Source organism: Geotrypetes seraphini, chromosome 3 (genome assembly GCF_902459505.1).
Source record: "Geotrypetes seraphini chromosome 3, aGeoSer1.1, whole genome shotgun sequence".
Taxonomy (NCBI): domain Eukaryota; kingdom Metazoa; phylum Chordata; class Amphibia; order Gymnophiona; family Dermophiidae; genus Geotrypetes; species Geotrypetes seraphini.
The window spans coordinates 162,661,727-162,681,678 of NC_047086.1; the positions used below are offsets into that span (position 1 = coordinate 162,661,727).

The window sequence follows — 19,952 nt, forward strand, 5'->3', positions numbered from 1 at the left end:
AGAATTAAATCATACACTAGACAGTCACAAAAAATTAAGATTACAAAATTAAAAAGTATTGCCTACATAAGTCTTCACATGCTTTGTCACAGAAACCCCCAATTTGCTCCATTTCCAATCGCTAACACGGCCCTTAATACTTAAGCCCACCTGTGTTGTCACAGTAGCTGAGCTGATCTGAATACTCCCGAAGGCTGCTTCCATTGTAGGAAGTGAATTTGAAACAAAGGTCTGAACATGTTGAACATGTGGCTGCCATGAGAACTCTTGGATAAAGTTATTCAAAGATACACATTAAGAAAACACTATAAGAAAATTTCAATGGGTCTAAGAACTTGAGCTACAAAGATCGCCTCAGAAAACTGGGACTAGTCACCCTTGAGAAGAGAAGACTGAGAGGGGATCTGAAAGAGACTTTTAAATTGCTAAAAGGGATCGACATAATGGAGCAAGCACACTCACCAGCAGGGGGAAAGGATGGTGAGCAAGAAACAGCGTTATTCACATTGGCAAATGTAACCCAGTCTCGGACCAGAGGTCATGGCCTGAAACTGAGAGGGGACACGGCCAGGACAAACGTCAGAAAGTTCTGCTTCACACAGCGAGTGGTGAACGCCTGGAACTCTCTCCCGAAAGAGCTGGTGGAGGAAACCACCATTCTAGGATTTAAGGGAAAATTGGACACACATCTTCTTGCAGAAGACATTGAGGGATACGAATGACTAGTGTATTCACCAGGGTGTGCCTGGCTGAGCCTCCGCGTGTGTGGATTGCCAGACTAGATGGACCCCATGTCTGATCCGGTGCAGGCATTTCTTATGTTCTTATCCCTGAGGCCCTGTCATCTATCACTGTAAGGCAGAAACAATTTGGCACCACAAGATATTGCCTCAATGAAGCCACTGTGTATCTAAAATCTATAGCCATGGGGTAAGAAAACTGCTGAGGCAGGTCACTGTGACGATTAAGTTTACTTTAAAACTGGCTGAGCTTGGCGAAAAGGTTGACTATTCAAGAATGTTAAAATTACTCCACAAACATGGCTTGTATTGTGGGGGAGGAAGGAAGGACAGAAGTCACTGTTAAAGAAAGCTACAAGATGTGACACAGGGTGATAAGTTAGGTTCCTAGATGAAGCACCAATTCTGTAATGGCATCTTGGTGTCAAGATTCCATTATACAATACCAGCTTGTCAGCATCTACACACCTACATTTTTGTCCTCTTATACTAGGTCAATAGTTGGCTCTCCCGTGATCCCCCGTCATATGCACAATGGAGATCCCTAATGACAGTGCATGCAACACTGGAGAGACGCATGGTGGGAGACTTGACTCTTGGCCCGGGTCGCAAATTTTGTCAGGTGTGGGAGCACTTCTGGCAGGACCTCACACCGCGTGCTCGCAGTAGACTTTTGAATCTTTAAGATTTTATTCCCACTCTCAGCTGTTGGACTGGCCATGGATTCTTGGGGAGGGGGGGGGATGGGAGGGGAACTGATTATATTGTTGAAAATGTTATTTCCTGAATGGTACTACTGTTTGTATTTGCTTCTTACTGCTGGAATAATAAAAATCATTTAAACATACTAGGTCACTAGCAGGTGAAAGTGGGCATACCTAAATGCAGCACTTATGCATGTAACTTACTGCAGTCTATAATTTGTGTGTGTAAATATTTGATCTATGAGCTTCCCTCTTGCATTTATGTGCTAAGCGAGTTCTGTGCATAAAATACAGAACAGCACGCAAGTGCTAGTATTCTTTAAATCTACATGTGCAAATCAGCCCATAAATTTAGATGTCAAGCTACGAGTATAGAATAATTGTTTTTGCAAAGAAACCAACAGGAGATACTGGATTGGAAAGGAAAGGAGGGATCTCGATATACAGCCATGGCCACCTGGTGACAAAGCTAAGAAGCTTGGGAGAAGCCTACAATCACAGTGTTGGCAATCAGAACTAAAAAGGGCTAAAAGGTTTTGGAAATGCTGGGTTTGAACTGGGAGTTAAAGGTTCAAGAGACTATAAACAGAGGTTTTAAATATCTGAATAGTATACAAACGCTGTTGAATTATCTGCACTAGTGTTGGTTTAAGTGTGGAAGTATTGGAATTGTTAAACGCTATGCCTGCCAATTTGTTTATTGATTAGGCCTATGTACATAGTTCAAATAAATCAGTTTAATTTATTAGCCAATCTTCTTCACAGAAGTTTTTTTTTAATTTTTCCTGGGGGAAGAAGAGGGTGAACCCACCCGCTAACACTTCTTTTACTCAGGTGGAGGCCCTGAGCTCTAACCGAATGAGAGACCAAAGGAGACTGCCTTCAGAGGATTCCAGCCCCGGACCCAGAACTGCCCTAAAGGGGGCATTACAAGTATAAAGCAAAAGCAACAAAGCAGGGGTTCAAGACCAAAGTGAATGTCTTTAAGTGGCCCAGTCAAAGCCCAAACCTGAATCCAACAGAATATCTGGCAAGAATTGAAGACTATGGTCCAAAATCTGATAAACTCTCATTTATTCGGCACACATGGAGATTAGTAGATGCCAGATAACTGTAGTTTCTGGTTTCTTGAAAGTTACTCTAAAAATAGTTTTGTCTCCCTTCCCACCTCACTCTCTTCCTTTCACTATTATCCCTCACCCCAACTTGTAGGCTCAGCATCTGTTCCTCTCTTCCCACCCTCCTTTCTGTTCTGGGTTACTTTATTTCTATTCCCCCTCCCCCTCACTTATGGGTCCAGCATCCATCCATTTCCCCTCCTCTTCACCCTGCTGGCCCCTCCCCCCACATACTTCTGGTACATTTCCGTCCTCCCGGGTATGGCCTCCTGGACCTCCCTTGCTTACCCAAAGCAGCAGGCTGTAAACAGGCTGCTCACGGCCAGCCCCAGCAGGGCCTTTCCTCTGCTACATCAGAAGTGAAAGACCCTGTCGGGGTTGGCCGCGAGCAGCCTGTTTAATGCGCTGCCTCTGCTAACTGGCTGCTGCTGCTGCTTCAGGTGAGGGAGGGGGGTTGGCGGGTCAGGACCTCTGCAGCTGCTGCTTTGGGGCTGGAGGAAAGAAGGGAGGGGGGTTGGCGAATCAGAACCACTGTAGCTACTCCTGCTTCGGATGAGGGAGGGGAGGTTGGCGGATCAGGACTGCTGTCTGCTGCTTCAGGGGCTATATATAGGGAGGGATGGAGGGAAGTTGTTCAGTCTCAGTCAGGACCACTGCCGCTTCGTGGGCTGGGGGAGGAACAGAGGGGGAGTTATCAGCTGCTTCTTTGGGGGCTTGAGAACTTTTTTTTTTTTTTTGCTAGTTGCTTGGGCTATTCTGCCAATAGGCATTATCCTGCTGCACAATAGGTAGACACATATGACTCGTGGCTGTTAACTACTTCAAAAGGGGTTCCCCCCCCCCAAGTATTGAGTTAAGTGATGTGATGATTTATGCAATCAAATGTTTGTGGTTTATTATTTTATTTTTCACTTTGTAAGAAGAATGTGTTGTGTAGCTCAATGACATCAACACTTATCATACTTCAGGACTCGAATAAATAAAATGTTGCCATTTTATTATTAATGTTGAAGGTGTTTGCCAGATGAGCTATAAATTAAGAAGAAAATGCATTTTGAATTGATACTTTTTAGACTGCCAAAAGTGTACCAGGGCAGTGCCAGACGTTTGTTTCTATTGGAAAGAACCCAGTATTAATCGCACTGGTCACTTTAGCACCAGTCTACGTTCTGTCAATCAGCTCCTCTACCCTAACTAATCACATACTGGTTATTTTGTTTAGCAGTCTTCCAGGCCGTCTTTCCAGAGCGTTTTCCGGACGTCTGCAAACATGCAACGGACATACGAAATACCTACCAAGCAGAAAGGCCGGCTCCCTGCAATCAACGAACCAGGAGTAAGGCTTCTTGGCGGCCGCAGCAGGAGATTTCAGTGCCAGTGTGAACTGGCTTCTCCTTCCCTTTGTGGGACACAGGCTGCAAAATCCTTCCGGACCGTGGACGCACTCCAGCGCAAACATCTCCACCGGGTGCCGCAAACCTTCCTTCAACTGATTTTTCTTTCTTTTTTTGTGGTCTGGCTAAGAGCTCAGTGCAAGGAATATCTTCCTAACATCAACGGTTTTCATTTTCCAGCCTTCAGCTTCAGATCTCAAATTTCTGGTTTTGCTCCAGCACTGATTCGAGCTTTCACTGGAAATCTATTTCCGGGAGGGGGGTCTGATACAGCTCCTAGTGAAAAGAAGACCCCCCCCCCTCTCCCTGCAGAAAACAAATTCAGTGTTACTTTGTCGATTTGGTTCTGTTTTCCCCAAACGAAGATCTTATGCTGGGGAATGTTAGCTGGCTTTTTTTTTTTTTTGCTGTGTAAGGATGGGGGGTGGGATTGTAGTGACCGGCTGGAACTAGGTAGCTAGGTAGGGGCAGTTCCCGCCTGCAAGTCCAACTTCAGTTCTCCTCCCTCTTCCTCACTAACCTCTACCCTGGTGCAGCTTCCAGCTTCTAAGAGCTTAAGAAAGAAAACACGCCTGACAGCCACACATTTGATTTCCAATTAAAGTAAAAAAAAAAAAAAAAAACTTTGTAAGCATTCAGCTGGCTTTTCTGACTGCAGTATTATACAGAGAGGCTTTGCTGACGGTAGAAGTACAACATGACCTTAACTGATTACAGCCCATAGACATATACTGTGGTAAAGTTCAATAGGCCTCACTGCCATGCTGTTCCCACCAGAGGAAAATTCTGAGCAGAAGAGACTTTTTGGTAAGTAAAACATGTATGGAATGCCAGTCTAATATTAACAATGGATACCATCATTCAAGAAAAAAACAGTGATATACCATGAGCCCTTAAAGCACAAAACGCTGTTTGGTGGCTCACCAGTTATGACTTGTTTGCTAATAACTCATGACTTTCGCCCCCCACCCACCCACCCCAACATCCACAGAGACTGCCCTCACCAAAGTCTGCGCAGTGACTTGTTCATGGTCAGATCTAAGGGCCTTTACTCAATCCTCATCTTTCTTGACCTGCCTGCTGCCTTTGATACTGTTAATCACTGCTTACTCCTTGATAGCTGTCCTTGCTTGGATTCCACAAATCTGTCCTCTCCTGGTTTGCCTCCTACCTCTCCAATCACACCTTTATTGCATATGTTGGTGGGTCCTCTTCTTCTGCTACCCCACTAGCGGTTGGTGTACCCCAGGGTTCTGTCTTAGGAACTCTTCTCTCAGAGCCCTGATCTTCTCCTATGGCCTCCTATCACCTATATGCTGACACCCACATTTACTTTTCTACACCCAAAATTCACCTAAAGTCCAAGAAAAAATCTGCCTATTTGGCTGACATTGCTGCCTGGATGTCCTGCCGTCATTTGAAACTAAAGCTGTCCAAAACTGAGCTCCAACATCTCATTTTCTAAGCACATCCAACAAACTGCTAAGGCCTGTTGCTTCTATCTCTACATCACCAAAATTCACTCCTTCCTCTCTGAGCACACTACCCAGACCCTTGTCCACACTCTCGTAACCTCACGCTTAGATTACTGCAATCTACTTCTAACTGGTCTCCCGCAGTGCCGCCTCTTCCCCTGCAATCTGTGCAAGAACTGCTGCACAATCCATCTTCTACCAACCTCGTTACACTCATGTCACCCCTCTCCTTAAATCACTTCACTGGTTCCCTATCCACCTTCACATACAGTTCAAGCTCCTATTGCTGACTTACAAGTGTGTTCATTCTGCTGCCCCTCAATATCTCTCTTTTCTCTCTCCTTATACACCTACCAGAGAACTCCATTCCTCAGATAAGCAGCTCTTAGCTGTACCCTTTTCCTCCACTGCCAATTCCAGACTTCATTCCTTTCATCTAGCTGCCCCCTATGCCTGGAATAAATTACCCGAGTTTGTCTGCCAAGCCCCTTCCCTTACCATGTATAAAAGCAGACTGAAAACCCACCTTTTTGATATAGCCTTCAATCCATAGCCCTACTGCCCACTAGTGCTGCCCGATTTCTGATTCAAATCGATTCACTGATTCAAATTAGGTGAATCGATTTATTTTGGGGAAAAAAACCAGCCTTGCCAATTTAGTTACCAACCCTTCTCCCCAAGCAGGAGCGGCAGCGCTGCCTCTTGCTGGCTTGCCGCTCTTGCTTTAGGGGGCGAGGGTCAGCCGTGAAGTGCTGCAGCATAGGCCTTTGCAGCGTCCTCCGGCTTCCCCCCTGGCCTCCCGCTCTTAAGATAATCAGCAGCCTGCAGAGAGGAACACAGTGCTGTAGCGATCTTTGCAGGCTGCCGCCATCCTCAGCACCACATTTGCTCTACCACAATCCTGCCCCTACCATCAGAGGAGGGGCGGGACTGTGGTAGAGTGAATGTGATGCTGAGGACAACAGCAGATTGCAAAGATCGCTATAGCACTGCGATCCTCTCTGCAGGCTGCCTATTATCTTAAGGTAAGAGCGGTAGGCCAGGGGGGAACATGCAGGCCTTCAGGGGGATGGGAGCAGGCCTTCAGAGGGGGGTGTAGGCCTTCAAGGGGAGTGCAGTCTTCAAGGGGGGGACAGATCTTCAGGGGGGCCCTGGTGAGGGAGGGAAGGGGGGTTCAAAGAGACGTGCATATACCAGACTGGGGGGAGAAATAATAGGTCTAAAAACAGAGGAGAAGGAGAGGGAGAGAGATGGTGGACAATGAGATTTAGGGAGGGAAGGGACAGAAAGGGAGGGAAGTTGGACACAAGGGATGGTGTGGAGGGGTGGGGGATAGAGATACTGGATAGGAGGTAGTTGGGAAGAGAAAAGGAGAGCTGGTGGACCCTAGGGTAGTGGGAAGGAGGGAGAGATGCTGGATGAAAGGGTAGTTAAGAAAAGGAGAGATGGTGGATCTGGGGATGGTGTGGTCCATCGCTGCAGCTGCGGAAATGGAGACAAAAAAAGGAAAGATGCCAGATCTCCAGGGGAGGGAAGGGAAATGGAAGGGGAGAACAGATGGATGGTTAGCACCGAGAAAGAAGAAAACGACAAATTGCCCTGGCAGGCAAGTTATCAGAAGACAACCAGAGCATGGGACCAACATGATTTGAATAATGACCAGACAACAAAAGGTGAAAAAAATAATTGTATTTTCTGTTTTGTGATTACAGTGTCCTTCTTTCAACTCCAGGGGAGATGCATAGGGTCTGCACACATTGTGGAGAGAGCTAACTGTGCTCACCAAATGAGAGGAAATTTGTATCCTGCCACAGTTGGTATTAGACCACGAACGTGAGCTAGGATTTAACAGAGAGGAAAAGTCTTTTTTGATTCCACCATAGTGCTAGTGTGGGTAGGAGAGGGCAAAGGGGATGAAGAGGCTCTAAAATAAACTCACCAGGATGTTTGAAAAAAACACCCAATTGGGCAGGAAAATCAAATCAAAATATCGATTCAATAGGCTGAATCGAATCAAAATTTTTTCCTTGAATCATGCAGCAGTACTGCCCACCAACCCAGCCAGCAGATTAACTGTTCCTCTTATCTATACCCATGATATCCTGTTTGTCTGTCTTGTCTATTTAGATTGTAAGTTCTTTCAAGCAGGGACTTTCTTCTTTGTGACTCTGTACAGCGCTGCGTACGTCTGGTAGTGCTAAAGAAATAATTAATAGTAGTAGTAGTAGTAGTATACAGTAGTTTCCTTTTCTGATTTTCAGACATTCTGGCTCCTATACAAGATTCAAGCCACCATGAAAATGAATAGAGCCAATCCCTGAGTTTAGAATTGCTTTGTACATTTGGATAGTACTCTAACTTCTTTACACTCTAAGAAAATCTGAAAATCTTGATTTTATGATTAATTTGGGCCTCCTGCATTCACACAGGCACTACAGTTGGATTTTCTTAAGAGCATGAGAAATGTATGTCCTGTCTGTCTGTCCAAATTATATTGTAAGCTCTTTGGAGCAGGGACCTTCTGTTACATGTATGCCTTTCAGCGCTATAGAAATGATAAACAGTAGTAGTAGTAGTATATTCAAGTTTAATATAAATTTGATTGATCGCTTATTCAAAATTCTAAGTGATGTACAAATCAGTAAAATTATAAAATTTAGGGCACAACAAAACAGATGACACAAACTAAATCTTGTAAGACATTTAAAACTAATATTACAAACATATTAAAACAAGGAAAGAAAGGGAAGAGAAATACAAGTTGTTTGATAGTAAATGAGACATATATGGGAAACTACACTGGGAAGGGAGAGATCATGTACTTCAGAGAAGTAAAGAAATGCAATTGAAATAAGGCTATTAGTCAGGCTTTCTAATTCTCAAATGCATCCTTAAAAAGAAAGCTTTTTAATTTGCTCTTAAATCTGTCCAAGTCTCGTTCTTACCTTAAATAGATAGGGAGTGAGTTCCACATTTGGGGGACTGTGACAGAAAAAATGAATTGCCGCCATGTATTAATGATTTTAAGTGAGGGAATTATTAATAAACTAGTCTTTAAGCCCGTTACATTAACGGGTGCTAGAAAGCAGCCCCCTTTCCCTCTCCCCCTCCAGTTCCTCCCTAACTGTCTCTCCGTAGCCCCCCTTCTGTCTTCCCCCCTAAGCAAAATGATCTGCCTCCCAGCACACCCCTCCCCCCGAAGCAGCCCCCTTTCCCTCTACCCCTCCAATTCCTCCCTGACAGTGTCTCCGTGGTCCCTCTTCTGTCTCCCCTCCCAAGCAAAGCTGTCTGCCTCCCAGCACACCCCTCCCCCCAAAGCAGACCCCTTTCCCTCTACCCCTCCAATTCCTCCCTGACTGTCTCTCCGTGGCCCCCCATTTTGTCTCCCCCCCAAGCAAAGCTATCTACCTCCCAGCACACCCCTCCCCCAAAGCAGGCCCCTTCCCTCTCTCGCTCCAGTTCCTCCCTGTCTCTCTGTGGTCCCCCTTCTGTCTCCCCCCCAAGCAAAGCTGTCTGCCTCCAAGCACAGCCCTTCTCCAAAGCAGGCCCCTTTCCCTCTCCCGCTCCAGTTCCTTCCTGTCTCTCTGTGGTCCCCCTTCTGTCTCCCCCCCAAGCAAAGCTGTCTGCCTCCAAGCACACCCTTACCCCAAAGCAGGCCCCTTTCCCTCTTCCTTCTTCCCAGTTCCTCCCTGTCTCTTCGTGGCTCACGCGATTTTCTCTTCTCGCAGTCTGGCCAGCTCCCCTAGTCCCTTGCCGCCGCAGCCACCCCCTTCCCTTCCCGCAGTCGACAAACCTCTTGCCTCCAGCAGCCGCCGCAGCACTGTAAACACGCTGCTTCGCGGCCTCTACTGCCCCGATTTGCTCTTCCGTGTTCCTGATGACATCATCAGAGAAACGGAAGAGCAAATGAAGGCAGTAGAGGCCGCGAAACAGCGTGTTTACAGTGCTGCGGCGGCTGCTGGAGGCAAGAGTTTTGTCGACCGCGGGAAGGGAAGGGGGTGGCGGCGGCGGCAAAGGACTAAGGTAGCCGGCCAGACCGCGAGAAGGGTGGGCTGAGAGGAACCCAGGACCGTTGCAGAGGCTCGTTGCACAGTGTAAATACAGTTGCTCAGTGTGAGGCTTCCTTCGCTCTTCCGGGTCTGCATTATGACTCCTCAACACGCCATCTAGCGCATGCGCAGTCGTGCGGCCACATCCCGACAGAAAAGGGATCAGGGAACACGTTTCGCTACTGCGCATGCGCGGGCTAGCATTTTATTATTTAAGATGTTGATCGTTTGATCTCAATAATCTATTTGAGGTGTAGGGAATCAGTAATTTATAAATAAAAGCAGGAGTTTTGTATAGCAAAGATTTGAAAGTAAGCAGACTTAGTTTATACATTATAGTTACATTAACGGGTGCTAGAATATATGTCTGTCTGTCTTTATTTCTGTCTCTCTCTTTCCCTCCCTTTGCTTACGATTTTAGGCAGAATAAAAATAAATAATGTACTGGTACCTAGCGAATGCAGTAGATTCTGGAGCTACAGCAGAAAGATGCTGCAGTGTTGTACAGTGGTTCTTGGTTCTCTGTATTCTGGTCATTAAAGAGTATATTGTCAGAGCTAGACTGCCAGTTTAATATGCCAACTAATATCCCATAACTCAGAGGCATAAAGTCATACAAATTGTCTGGCAGCAGGCAATCATTCTAAGAAGACATTATAAACTGAGCAGGATAAGATGAGCTCTATGCTCAAAATACTTTTTTTTGGTGTGGGGGGGGGTTTGTACAGACTGCAGAATATATCTTTTAGTCTTAATGCATGCATAAACTCCAACACATACAATGTTAAAAATTTGTTAAAAAGAAAAGAGCAGTATGATAGTCTTCAATTAGAAATTAAGCAAGATTTATTCCAAATTTGTGTGGATTGATAAAAAATAAATTGTTCAGGTGTTTCTTGTTAGGAACCCCTCTGATTGATGAAAAAATATGAAATGATGATGGCCTGTTTAATTTGCTACACAAATTCCTGGATACCTAACCATGAAAGGTTTTAAGATAAAATTAGACATTTTATAAATGATTCTTGCTTATAACAGAAGCCAATGAAGTTTAACCATTAAATCTAATCATTACAGATAAAAACCATTCTAGCAGCTGTATGCTGTAAAAATTGTTGGGTCCTTTTACTAAACGGTGCTAGAGATTTTTAGTGTGGGCCAGCATGATAAATGCTCGGACACTAATAGAATTCCTATGAGCGTTGCAGCATTTACTTCAGCCCGTACTAAAAACCTCTAGCGCCATTTGGTAAAACCCAGCAATAATTTGCTATGTAATTTTTCTGTAACACTATAAATAGAATTGCAATAATCTGAGTGAAAAAATATCATTGATTGGACCACCAAAGCAAAATGCTCCTCATGAAAACAAGATTGAATCAATCTCAACTACTTAAGTTTATAGAAAACTTTCTTAGTTATCAACGTGGGGTTAAAAAACCAATAAACATATTTGAACTAAAAGAAAGTATGGAGTCAAGAATAATTCTCAAAGTACAAGACATTTGAACAACTGGTAAGGATTATCCTTTAACTATAGGAGCAGAGGGAGTAATATTTGCCCTAGAATTCTTGTTTTATCAGCATTGAGTTTAAGTAATTATCTATGTGTCCAATTCCTGACCTTAGCAATGCAATTAGCAATCTAAATATAACTAATAGTAAGATCATTTTGAACTGGTAACAATACATGGCCCCTGAGGAGCCAGAATGAGAGGTCACAATAGGAAGCTCAAAGTGGTAGATTCAAGAGTAATATTAGATAATTTCTTCAGAGAGATGTTGGTGGATGCATAGAACAGCTTTTCATGAGAGGTGAATGAACTAAAACTGTATTAAGAGTTCAAATGGCATTGCAATAGCTCAGATTGATCACTGCAATGAATGCCAGATGGCGTTGTCAGCATTAACATTCAGCATTACATTATGCTGGCATAGCTAGGGTGTCAGCAAAGGCTTCTGGGATATTATGTTAAACAATCTGACCCTCAGAAATGTCAGCGAAGATAAACTGAATGGCTCTTGCCCATTTAGCTACAATCTACATGTCTTAAGCCCAATGCTTGTGAGTATCCTTCAAGCCCTGGACTTTCAAAAGATATGGTAAAGACAGGTGTATGAGTATAACAAAGAAACTTACTCCATTTACCAGGACTTCAAAAGAGTCACACCTCCTTGACAATGGAGGGCCATTAATTAGATCAAACAAAGCTCAAATTGTGACACATAAAGATACTGGAAAACACTATTTATTTGATTTTTCAGCCCATCCTCCCAAAGGAGCTCAGAACGGGTTGCAAACCAGGTTCTGAAACATTTTTCCCTAGAGCAGGGAATTCAAGTCTATAAAAGATAGGACCAGGAAGTGACTTCAGAAGGAGGACTGAGGCCAGCGCGAGCAGCAGGTTGGAGATGCTACTCATGTCGGCGAAGAGTTAGAGAAATGGGGGATGGGAGGGAAGGTGCATGCACAGTATGGGAGGGTAAGGGAGAGGATGGTACATGGGGCAGTGTGCCCCTCGTTAATACACCACTGCATCAACCTCCTACTTTCTCTTTTTTTCTCCTTTTTCAAGTTCTTCACATATACATACACCCTCCTCTGACACCCTATACAGCAGGACTTACTCAGATCTCTTCACTTAGACGAACACACACTGAAGCTGCTTTGTAACCAAATTATGTTCTATATTTGTAATAAGCTTATTTCTACAGTCGACTCCACCTAAGTGCACGTCGGTCCCACTATGGTCTCATTTTTTTTTTTTTAACATTAAAGTCAATGGACGAAAACTCCGGATACTTGCAATTCTGATAAGCACACAATCCACTTATGCACACTGATGTTATAGATCCCACCTCTATTCATTCACATTACATTCACTCCGGTTAAAAACAATCACGTTATGACATGGAAGAGCCATGAGTTTCGGAACAGCAGTCTAGGCCTGGCCAGGTGTTCGAATTTTGGGAACTGCACTATGGCGTCACGTGGCCAAAAATCATTGTCTTTGGCTGAATGTGTCCACAATGCTGGACAAAATCATTGTCTTTGCCTGAACGAGTCGATGTCTTAAAGAGACTTGACCAATGGGAGAGTCAGGTCTCTATTGCAAAACATTACATCCTAGCCAGATTTCTCGGATTTACAAAAAAAAAGCAAGCCATATTGAAAGACTGGCAAAACAACAACAATCCTACCAGAAAACGGAAAAGAATTGGGAAGGCTGGAGACGTTGAACAGGCATTGCTGCAATGGTTTGCTGAAGCTAGAAGTTGACAACTGGCAATCAGTGGACCTCTGCTGATGGAGATAGCAGCATAGCTATGTAAAGAACTGGGCGTAGAATACTTCAAAGCAACAAACGGATGGAGAGGTGGAAAAATTTAAGAAGCAGCATGGTGATAAACAAGATGCGGATGAGTTTGGTGCAGAAAGATGGGTCATGGAAGTGGTTATCTGGATAGCGAAACTGTTGGCTTCAAGGTGCCAAAGGAACGATTGACATTGCTGCTCAGTTGCAATATGGACGGTAGTGAAAAGCTTGAGCCACTGGTGATTGGGAAGAATCAATCCTCGGTGCTTCAAAAACATTAAACGCCTGCCTGTTGAATATGAAAGCAGCAAAAATGCATGGATGACGGCGACACTGTGGATTGAATGGTTGCAGAAGACTGACAATCTGATGAGAAGGCGTAGGAGGAACATTGTAATGCTGTGTGATAACTGTGCAGCACACAGCAATGACATACGACTAACCAACATCAAACTTGTGTTTCTTCTGCCAAACACGACCTCTTTGATCCAACTGATGGACCAAGGGATAATCACCAACTTCAAACATCATTACAAGTCGCTCATTCTAAGATATGTGATGGCAGTGATTACAAGCATGGAATCGAGCTCCTGAGCTCGCGAGAAAAATGACGGTGCTTGACTCTCTTCACATGGTACGGGAGGCATGGAGTCGAGTCTCATCATCAATGATTTCAAATTGCTATCGATGGGCAAGCTTCATTCACACATCTGATGAGACAACTGAAGCTGACATTTTGTCCATTGAACTCTCATTGGACTCTCGCCACAAGAGTTTGAGCTGTATGTTGCCATTGACAACGATGTGCCCACATCATCTGACAGCACTAATTCCGATTTCTGTACAGTCATAAAGGACACTGCAGACAACCAAGAGTCTGATGAGGACGGAGATACTGCTGATGTCATCACGACAAATGAACCACCTGCAGAGATTGTTTCCTTCTTGGATGCGCTGAAGTCCCTACACACGCTGCGTTGTTATCTGGAGATAAATAGATGTCACGACTATGGACAGTTTTACAGCATCAGTAGTCAGATATACAGTCTGAATCATGCAATCTGCGTGCAGAAAACAATGACTGATTATTTCAGTAGAATGTTGGTTTAAAAAAAGGTTTACAGTGTATTGCATTAGACAGAACTATGCTGTTTCTATAACTGAACCATGTTAAATTGAATTTGGTGGTTTTTTTGCTGAATAAAAGTTTTATTGCATTTGACTTCAGTGTACTGTGATTTTTCATGATTAAAAAGTGGTACTTCAATTAAGCACACACTCCGTTTAAGCGCTTGTCGCAGTCTGGAAGCCTTGCACTTAAGCGGAGTCGAATGTATATAATATACCCTTGTCTTATTATTCTGCAAACTCACTGCTTCTCTGAGGGCTGGACCTGGGACCCAAAAGACTAGGCAAAACACAAAAGATTACACGAGTCTTAAGTAATTGCAAGAGGAATTAAAATGAGAAGAATTCTATCCTCAATTTTATGCTTTAGTCTCTTTGCAATGCTTCCACATAGGAAATGTCAGACAGAAATAAGTGAACTGTTAAGAAGTGAAAGTAGTAAGGCCATTCTGCATCATGGAAAAGATCTGTCTAGCAATTTGCTTATTCAATACATTCTAAAAATATGTCTATGCTGGATAGGAAAGAGTGAAGGAAGTAAGGTCACCACAGATAAAGAATATATCTGGCTTAAACTGTGAGGACAGACACATCAACTGGCACTTTTCTTACTGGTGCTGATGAATTAGCATTTTCATAAATGACCCACAGGAAACTGGGGCAGAGTGCAGCAACGTACTATCCTGCTGCTAGATCCATTTTAGTCAAAAATTGTAACAAAAAAAATACAAAAACAACTGGACAGGGGATTACAGTGTAAAAATATCCTGTAAAGCAGTGTTTTTCAACCTTTTTTGGGCAAAGGCACACTTGTTTCATAAAAAAATCACGAGGCACACCACCATTAGAAAATGTTAAAAAATTTAACTCTGTGCCTATATTGACTATATATAAAGTAATTCTCTTGAATAGGAATCAAATAAACACAAAGAAAGTATTTTATAATTACTTTATTATGAAATATTAAGTAAACAGAATAGTGAAAAATTATAAAATACTTTATTCAGTGCGAAACCTGGGCCTGTTTGGTTGAACACAAAGCTGATATTTTGGCTGGAATCAAAGAAAGACACACACGTAGCTCTTCATCAACAGCCGTTCCCTTCACCGCCCCGTCACCGTCATCCCTTTCACCGCCCCGTCACCGCCACTGCCATCCCATTCACCGCCCCGTCACCGTCCCCGCTGCATCCATATAAGCCTTAGTACTGTAATATTTAGCTTATTCCTTTCTTATAAATCAAAGTTCCTGCTGCTGAACTAGAGAAAGAGATGTTCAGCTGGCAGGGCTCTGTTTATAAATTTTTATCAACACAACTAATATACTATTTTATCCTAAAGCAAAAAATAAATAAATAAATAGAATTTTTTTTTCTACCTTTGTTGTCTGGTTTCTGCTTTCCACATCTTCTCATTCAATTCCTTCCATCCACTGTGTGTCTTCTCTCTACGTCTTCCATTTGCTGTTACTGTGCCTCTCCCTTCACCCCCCCCCCCAATTGGTCTAGCACCCATCTTCTTCCCTCCGCTCCCCCATAGTCTGGCATCTGTCTTCTTCCCACTCTGTCTTCCACATTTCCCTTCGGGGTCTGTTCCTCTCCACCCTCCTTCAATGTCTGTCCTATTCCTTTCCACCACCACCCTTCCCTCCCTCCTTTACCATCTGTTCCTTTCTACTACCCTTCAGCTCCTCTCACTTGGCTTATCTATCTACCTTCCTCCCTCTTATTTTCATGGCACGTTACAATGTAATTTGTGCAAGCCACTAGAGCCTGCGAGCTCGGTCCCTGTCCCATCCCCACAAACCATCTCGCTTCTGTGCTCCTATTTTCTCCATTTCTAATATCTCCCCTATGTATCTGTCTTTGCCCCCCCTGTGTCCATATACCATCCCCATGGCATGTCCCCTTTATGTCTCTGTCCCTATGCCCCATGCACATAATTTCCCCTCTTTCTGTTACCTTCCTCGGTCCAGATTTCCCCTATCTTCCTCTTCCATACCAGTGTGTCTCTTCTTTTCAACCCCATCTAGCTTTTTTCCCTCTTTCTTCCCCCCCCCCCCTGCTTCTAGCATCTGGCTCACCTGCCTGTCCTTCCCTTTCTTTCCTGCTGTGGGTTTTTCTTTCCGTCTTCATCCCCTTGGCCCAGAATCCTTTTCCATTTCACTCCCTCCTTCCAATTTGAGCCAGGAACACGAGCGATCGCACGGTCCCCGCAGCCACCACTCGCCTGCCCAATCGATCCTACTGTTTAGCCAGCTCTCTCCCTTCGCCTCACCTTAGTTTGTAGGTTTTGTTTTTCGGCGACATGCACACTTTCCCAAAGAGCCGCGCACACGCGGCTGCTCAGTGTTCAATCTTCTACTCTGCTGCAACTTCCTGTTTCCGGTTGCGTCAGAGCAGAAGATCGAAACTGAACAGCAGCGGGGACCGGGGGAGTCTCATGGGAGCGCGTGCGGGACCCGGCCTGAGGCCTAATCAGAGTCTGCACCGTACGGCACACCAGGCAACATCTCGCGGCACACTAGTGTGCCGCGGAACAGCGGTTGAAAAACACTGCTGTAAAGACACACTGAAACACTCTGCCTAATATAACTGGTTTTGGCATCCCCAGAGAGACCTGCTTTAGGATAACCATAATCATCATATTAAAGTTTTCTGTGTTTGAATAAACAAACACTGCTTGTATTTAGACTCAATACACACCAACACAGTATATCAACTCATTGACAGAACTGGTACGTGGAGATACAGCTTAACTGTGTGCGTTTCAAGGTCACTTAATAGAGATCCAAAGAATTAGGTATTTGAAAGTTCCATAATAGGTTACTATTTCTGTTTTCCTACTACCCTAATACAGTAAATGACAGCAGAAAAGACCCATGGTCAGCCGCAACTGCAACTCTGTGCAGGCCCCAGTCACTCATGTTCAAGTGTGCTTGTGAAGTCACCACCAGGCCAATCACATAGGCAGCCAAACATGATGAAGATTACAATGTATCCAAAATACAGCAGTTCGCCTACTCAAAAATCTGAACATCCAAGACCCCATCACTCCAGCTCTTGCTGCTGTACACTGGCTACCCATTTGAAACTGCTGTATCTTTAAAGCCCCGACACTAGCCTTCAAATTCTTTGAGAATATGGTCCCAACTTCCATGTCAAGAAAATTATCAACATATATCCCTAACTGGCCTCTAAGATCGCAAGCTGAGAGAAGACCTTCTCCCCCACCAGCATGAAACCTCAACGTAGAAAATGCCCGCAAGTGTACTCTCCACCACTACATGCAGTGAAAGTATGATGGGAGAGATAAGAAGAAAACCAGGAGAGAACAGAACCCTGGAATCCCAATGAGAACAGCATATCGAGGAGTACTGTATTTCCTCGCATATAGGCCGCCCCAGTGTATAGGACGCAAAAAATGCCTATACATGTTTAAAAACTCTTAGATAAGCCGCCCCATGTTGCAAGCTGCAGCTTATCTAAGAGTTTTAAAACCACATGGAGCGGCCTATACATCCCTCCCCCCCCCCCCCCCCCGGTAAATATCATACCTCCGCAGGCTGCCTCCTGCCATGTCACGGACGCGGTGCAGGGCAGGAGCGATCTTTTTAGCATCCAGCTGGCTCTGCACAGCTTCCTCAATACCTGCGTCAGTTTTTGCGAGTCCCGCGAGAACTGATGCAGGCATTGAGGAAGCAGCGCAGGGCTGGCTGGACGCTGAAAAGATTGCCCTTGCCCTGCATCGCGGCTGCAACATGGCAGGAGGCCAGCGAGGGAGCTACATTATTTTAAAAGGTATAGGGGCATCGACTAATGCGGCGGCTTATCTACGATGTCATTAGATAGGCTGCCCCATATAAGGATTGCAAAACCCATATATAGGCCACAGTATTAAAGACAGCAGATAGATTGAGAAGGATGAGGATAAAGTAAAGGCCATTGGATCTGGCCAGGAACAGGTCCTTAGAGACTTTAGCAAGGGCAGTTTCCGTAGAATGGAGGAGGCGAAAGCCCAACTGAAACAGGTCAAGAATATCTTGAAAGACAGGAAGTCCAGGCAGCAGTGGTGAATAGCATGTTTGAGTAGTTATAAGAACATAAAGAATTGCCGCTGCTGTGTCAAACCAGTGGTCCATCGTGCACAGCAGTCCGCTCACGTGATGGCCCTTAAGCCCTATTTGAGTATAGCCTCACCTGTGTATGTTCTGGTTCAGAAGGAACTTATCTAACCCTTTCTTGAATCCCTGGAGGGTGCTTTCCCCTATAACAGCCTCTGGAAGAGTGTTCCAGATTTCTACCACTCTCTGGGTGAAGAAGAACTTCCTTACGTTTGTATGGAATCTATCCCCTTTTAACTTTAGAGAGTGCCCTCTTGTTCTCTTCACCTTAGAGAGGGTGAACAATCTCTCTTTCTCTACTAAGTCAATTCCCTTCAATATCTTGAATGTTTCGATCATGTCCCCTCTCAGTCTCCTTTTTTCAAGGGAGAAGAGGCCCAGTTTCTCTAGCCTCTCATTATACAGCAACTCCTCCAGTCCCTTAACCATTTTTGTTGCTCTTCTCTGGACCCTTTCGAGTAGTACTATGTCCTTTTCATGTATGGTGACCAGTGTTGGACGCAGTATTCCAGGTAGGAGCGCACCATGGCCCGGTACAGCAACATGATAATCTTCTCATATCTGTTTGTGATCTCCTTCTTAATTATTCCTAGAATTCTATTCACCCTTTTCGCCGCTGCTGCACATTGCGCGGACAGCTTCATTGACTTGTCTACAAGCACTCCCAAGTCTCTTTCCTGGGGGCTCTCTCCAAGTACAGCACCGGACATCCTATATTTGTGCATATGATTTTTGTTACCGACATGCATCACCTTGCACTTATCCACGCTGAACCTCATTTGCCATTTCGCTGCCCATTCCTCGAGTGTGTTTATGTCTCGTTGTAGGTCTTTGCAATCTTTCTGTGTCCTCACTCCTCTGAATAACTTTGTATCGTCCGCAAATTTAATCACCTCATTCGTCGAACCAATTTCCAGGTTGTTTATAAATATGTTGAAGAGCACAGGACCGAGCACCGAACCCTGCGACACCCCACTCGTGACACTTTTCCAGTCCGAGTAGTGTCCATTTACCCCCACTCTTTGTTTCCTATCTGCCAACCAGTTTTTAATCCACGTGAGTATATCACCCTCGATGCCATGGCTTGCAATTTTTTGAAGTCATCTTGTTACACATTTGTAAAACCCAACCCAGAAAATTAGCAAACTACTTTGTGCTTAATCATTTCATGAACTTAAAAGTGAAAGCCTCAATAGTCTGCTACCTCAACACTCTCCATAACATCACTGATCCACTTTTGTATGCTTCCTTCCATTATCTCCCTGATCTGCTGCTTCCCCCAAAGCCCTGAATCACCATTGCCCCTGTCCTACAAAAGTCCTAATCTGCTGTTGCCCTTCTACCTATTTCCCAAAAGCCCTGATGCACCTTATTAGAGAGATTTTTTCACATCAGAAGAATGGACATGAATTCAATCTCATCTCTAAATTGAAAATAAATATTTTTGTCTATTTGTGTGTGTGTGTATATATATATATATATATATGTATGTTTGGGAGGGAGAAGACATTTCTCTTTATCATTTTTCTTCAATTCCTTTTCCAAGCTATCCTTTCTATTTACTTCTCTCCTGTCTTCATTTCTTCCCTTCCCCAACATGCCTTTCCCTTTCATCTAATTTTATTTTATTTATCTTCTTTGCCTCTAAAACTCTCTTTTACATTGCCTTCATGTCACTGTCTCCATATGCTCATACCTGGATATCATCCCTCCTTCTCCCTCACTCCTCTTCTATCCTTCATTATTTCTCATTCTCCAGTTTTCATGGTGAAGGAGAAGCCCTAACAGAGCAGCAGGCTGAGAACTGGGGAAACCCAGCTCAAATCCGACTGCCATGGGCAAGTCACTTAACCTTCCGGTGCTTCAGGTACAAGCTTAGATAGGAGCCCTCCAGGGACAGGGAA

At 44.3% G+C, this 19,952-nt stretch overlaps 1 protein-coding gene across 5 annotated transcripts in view; it reads right to left on the reverse strand.

Moving 5' to 3' along the window:
• The window catches only part of NCOA7 (nuclear receptor coactivator 7), a 351,548-nt gene that overhangs the window by 172,701 nt on the left and 158,895 nt on the right, over positions 1–19,952 (reverse strand). The window contains exon 1 of one of the 5 annotated variants that reach the window (XM_033936071.1): positions 3,859–4,313. The exons of the other annotated variants lie outside the window; for them this stretch is intronic. Within the exon in view, the coding sequence (XP_033791962.1) occupies positions 3,859–4,021 (163 nt within the window). The 5' untranslated portion in view covers positions 4,022–4,313. Of the gene's footprint in view, positions 1–3,858; positions 4,314–19,952 lie in introns of those variants that run through there. 5 annotated transcript variants of the gene reach the window in all.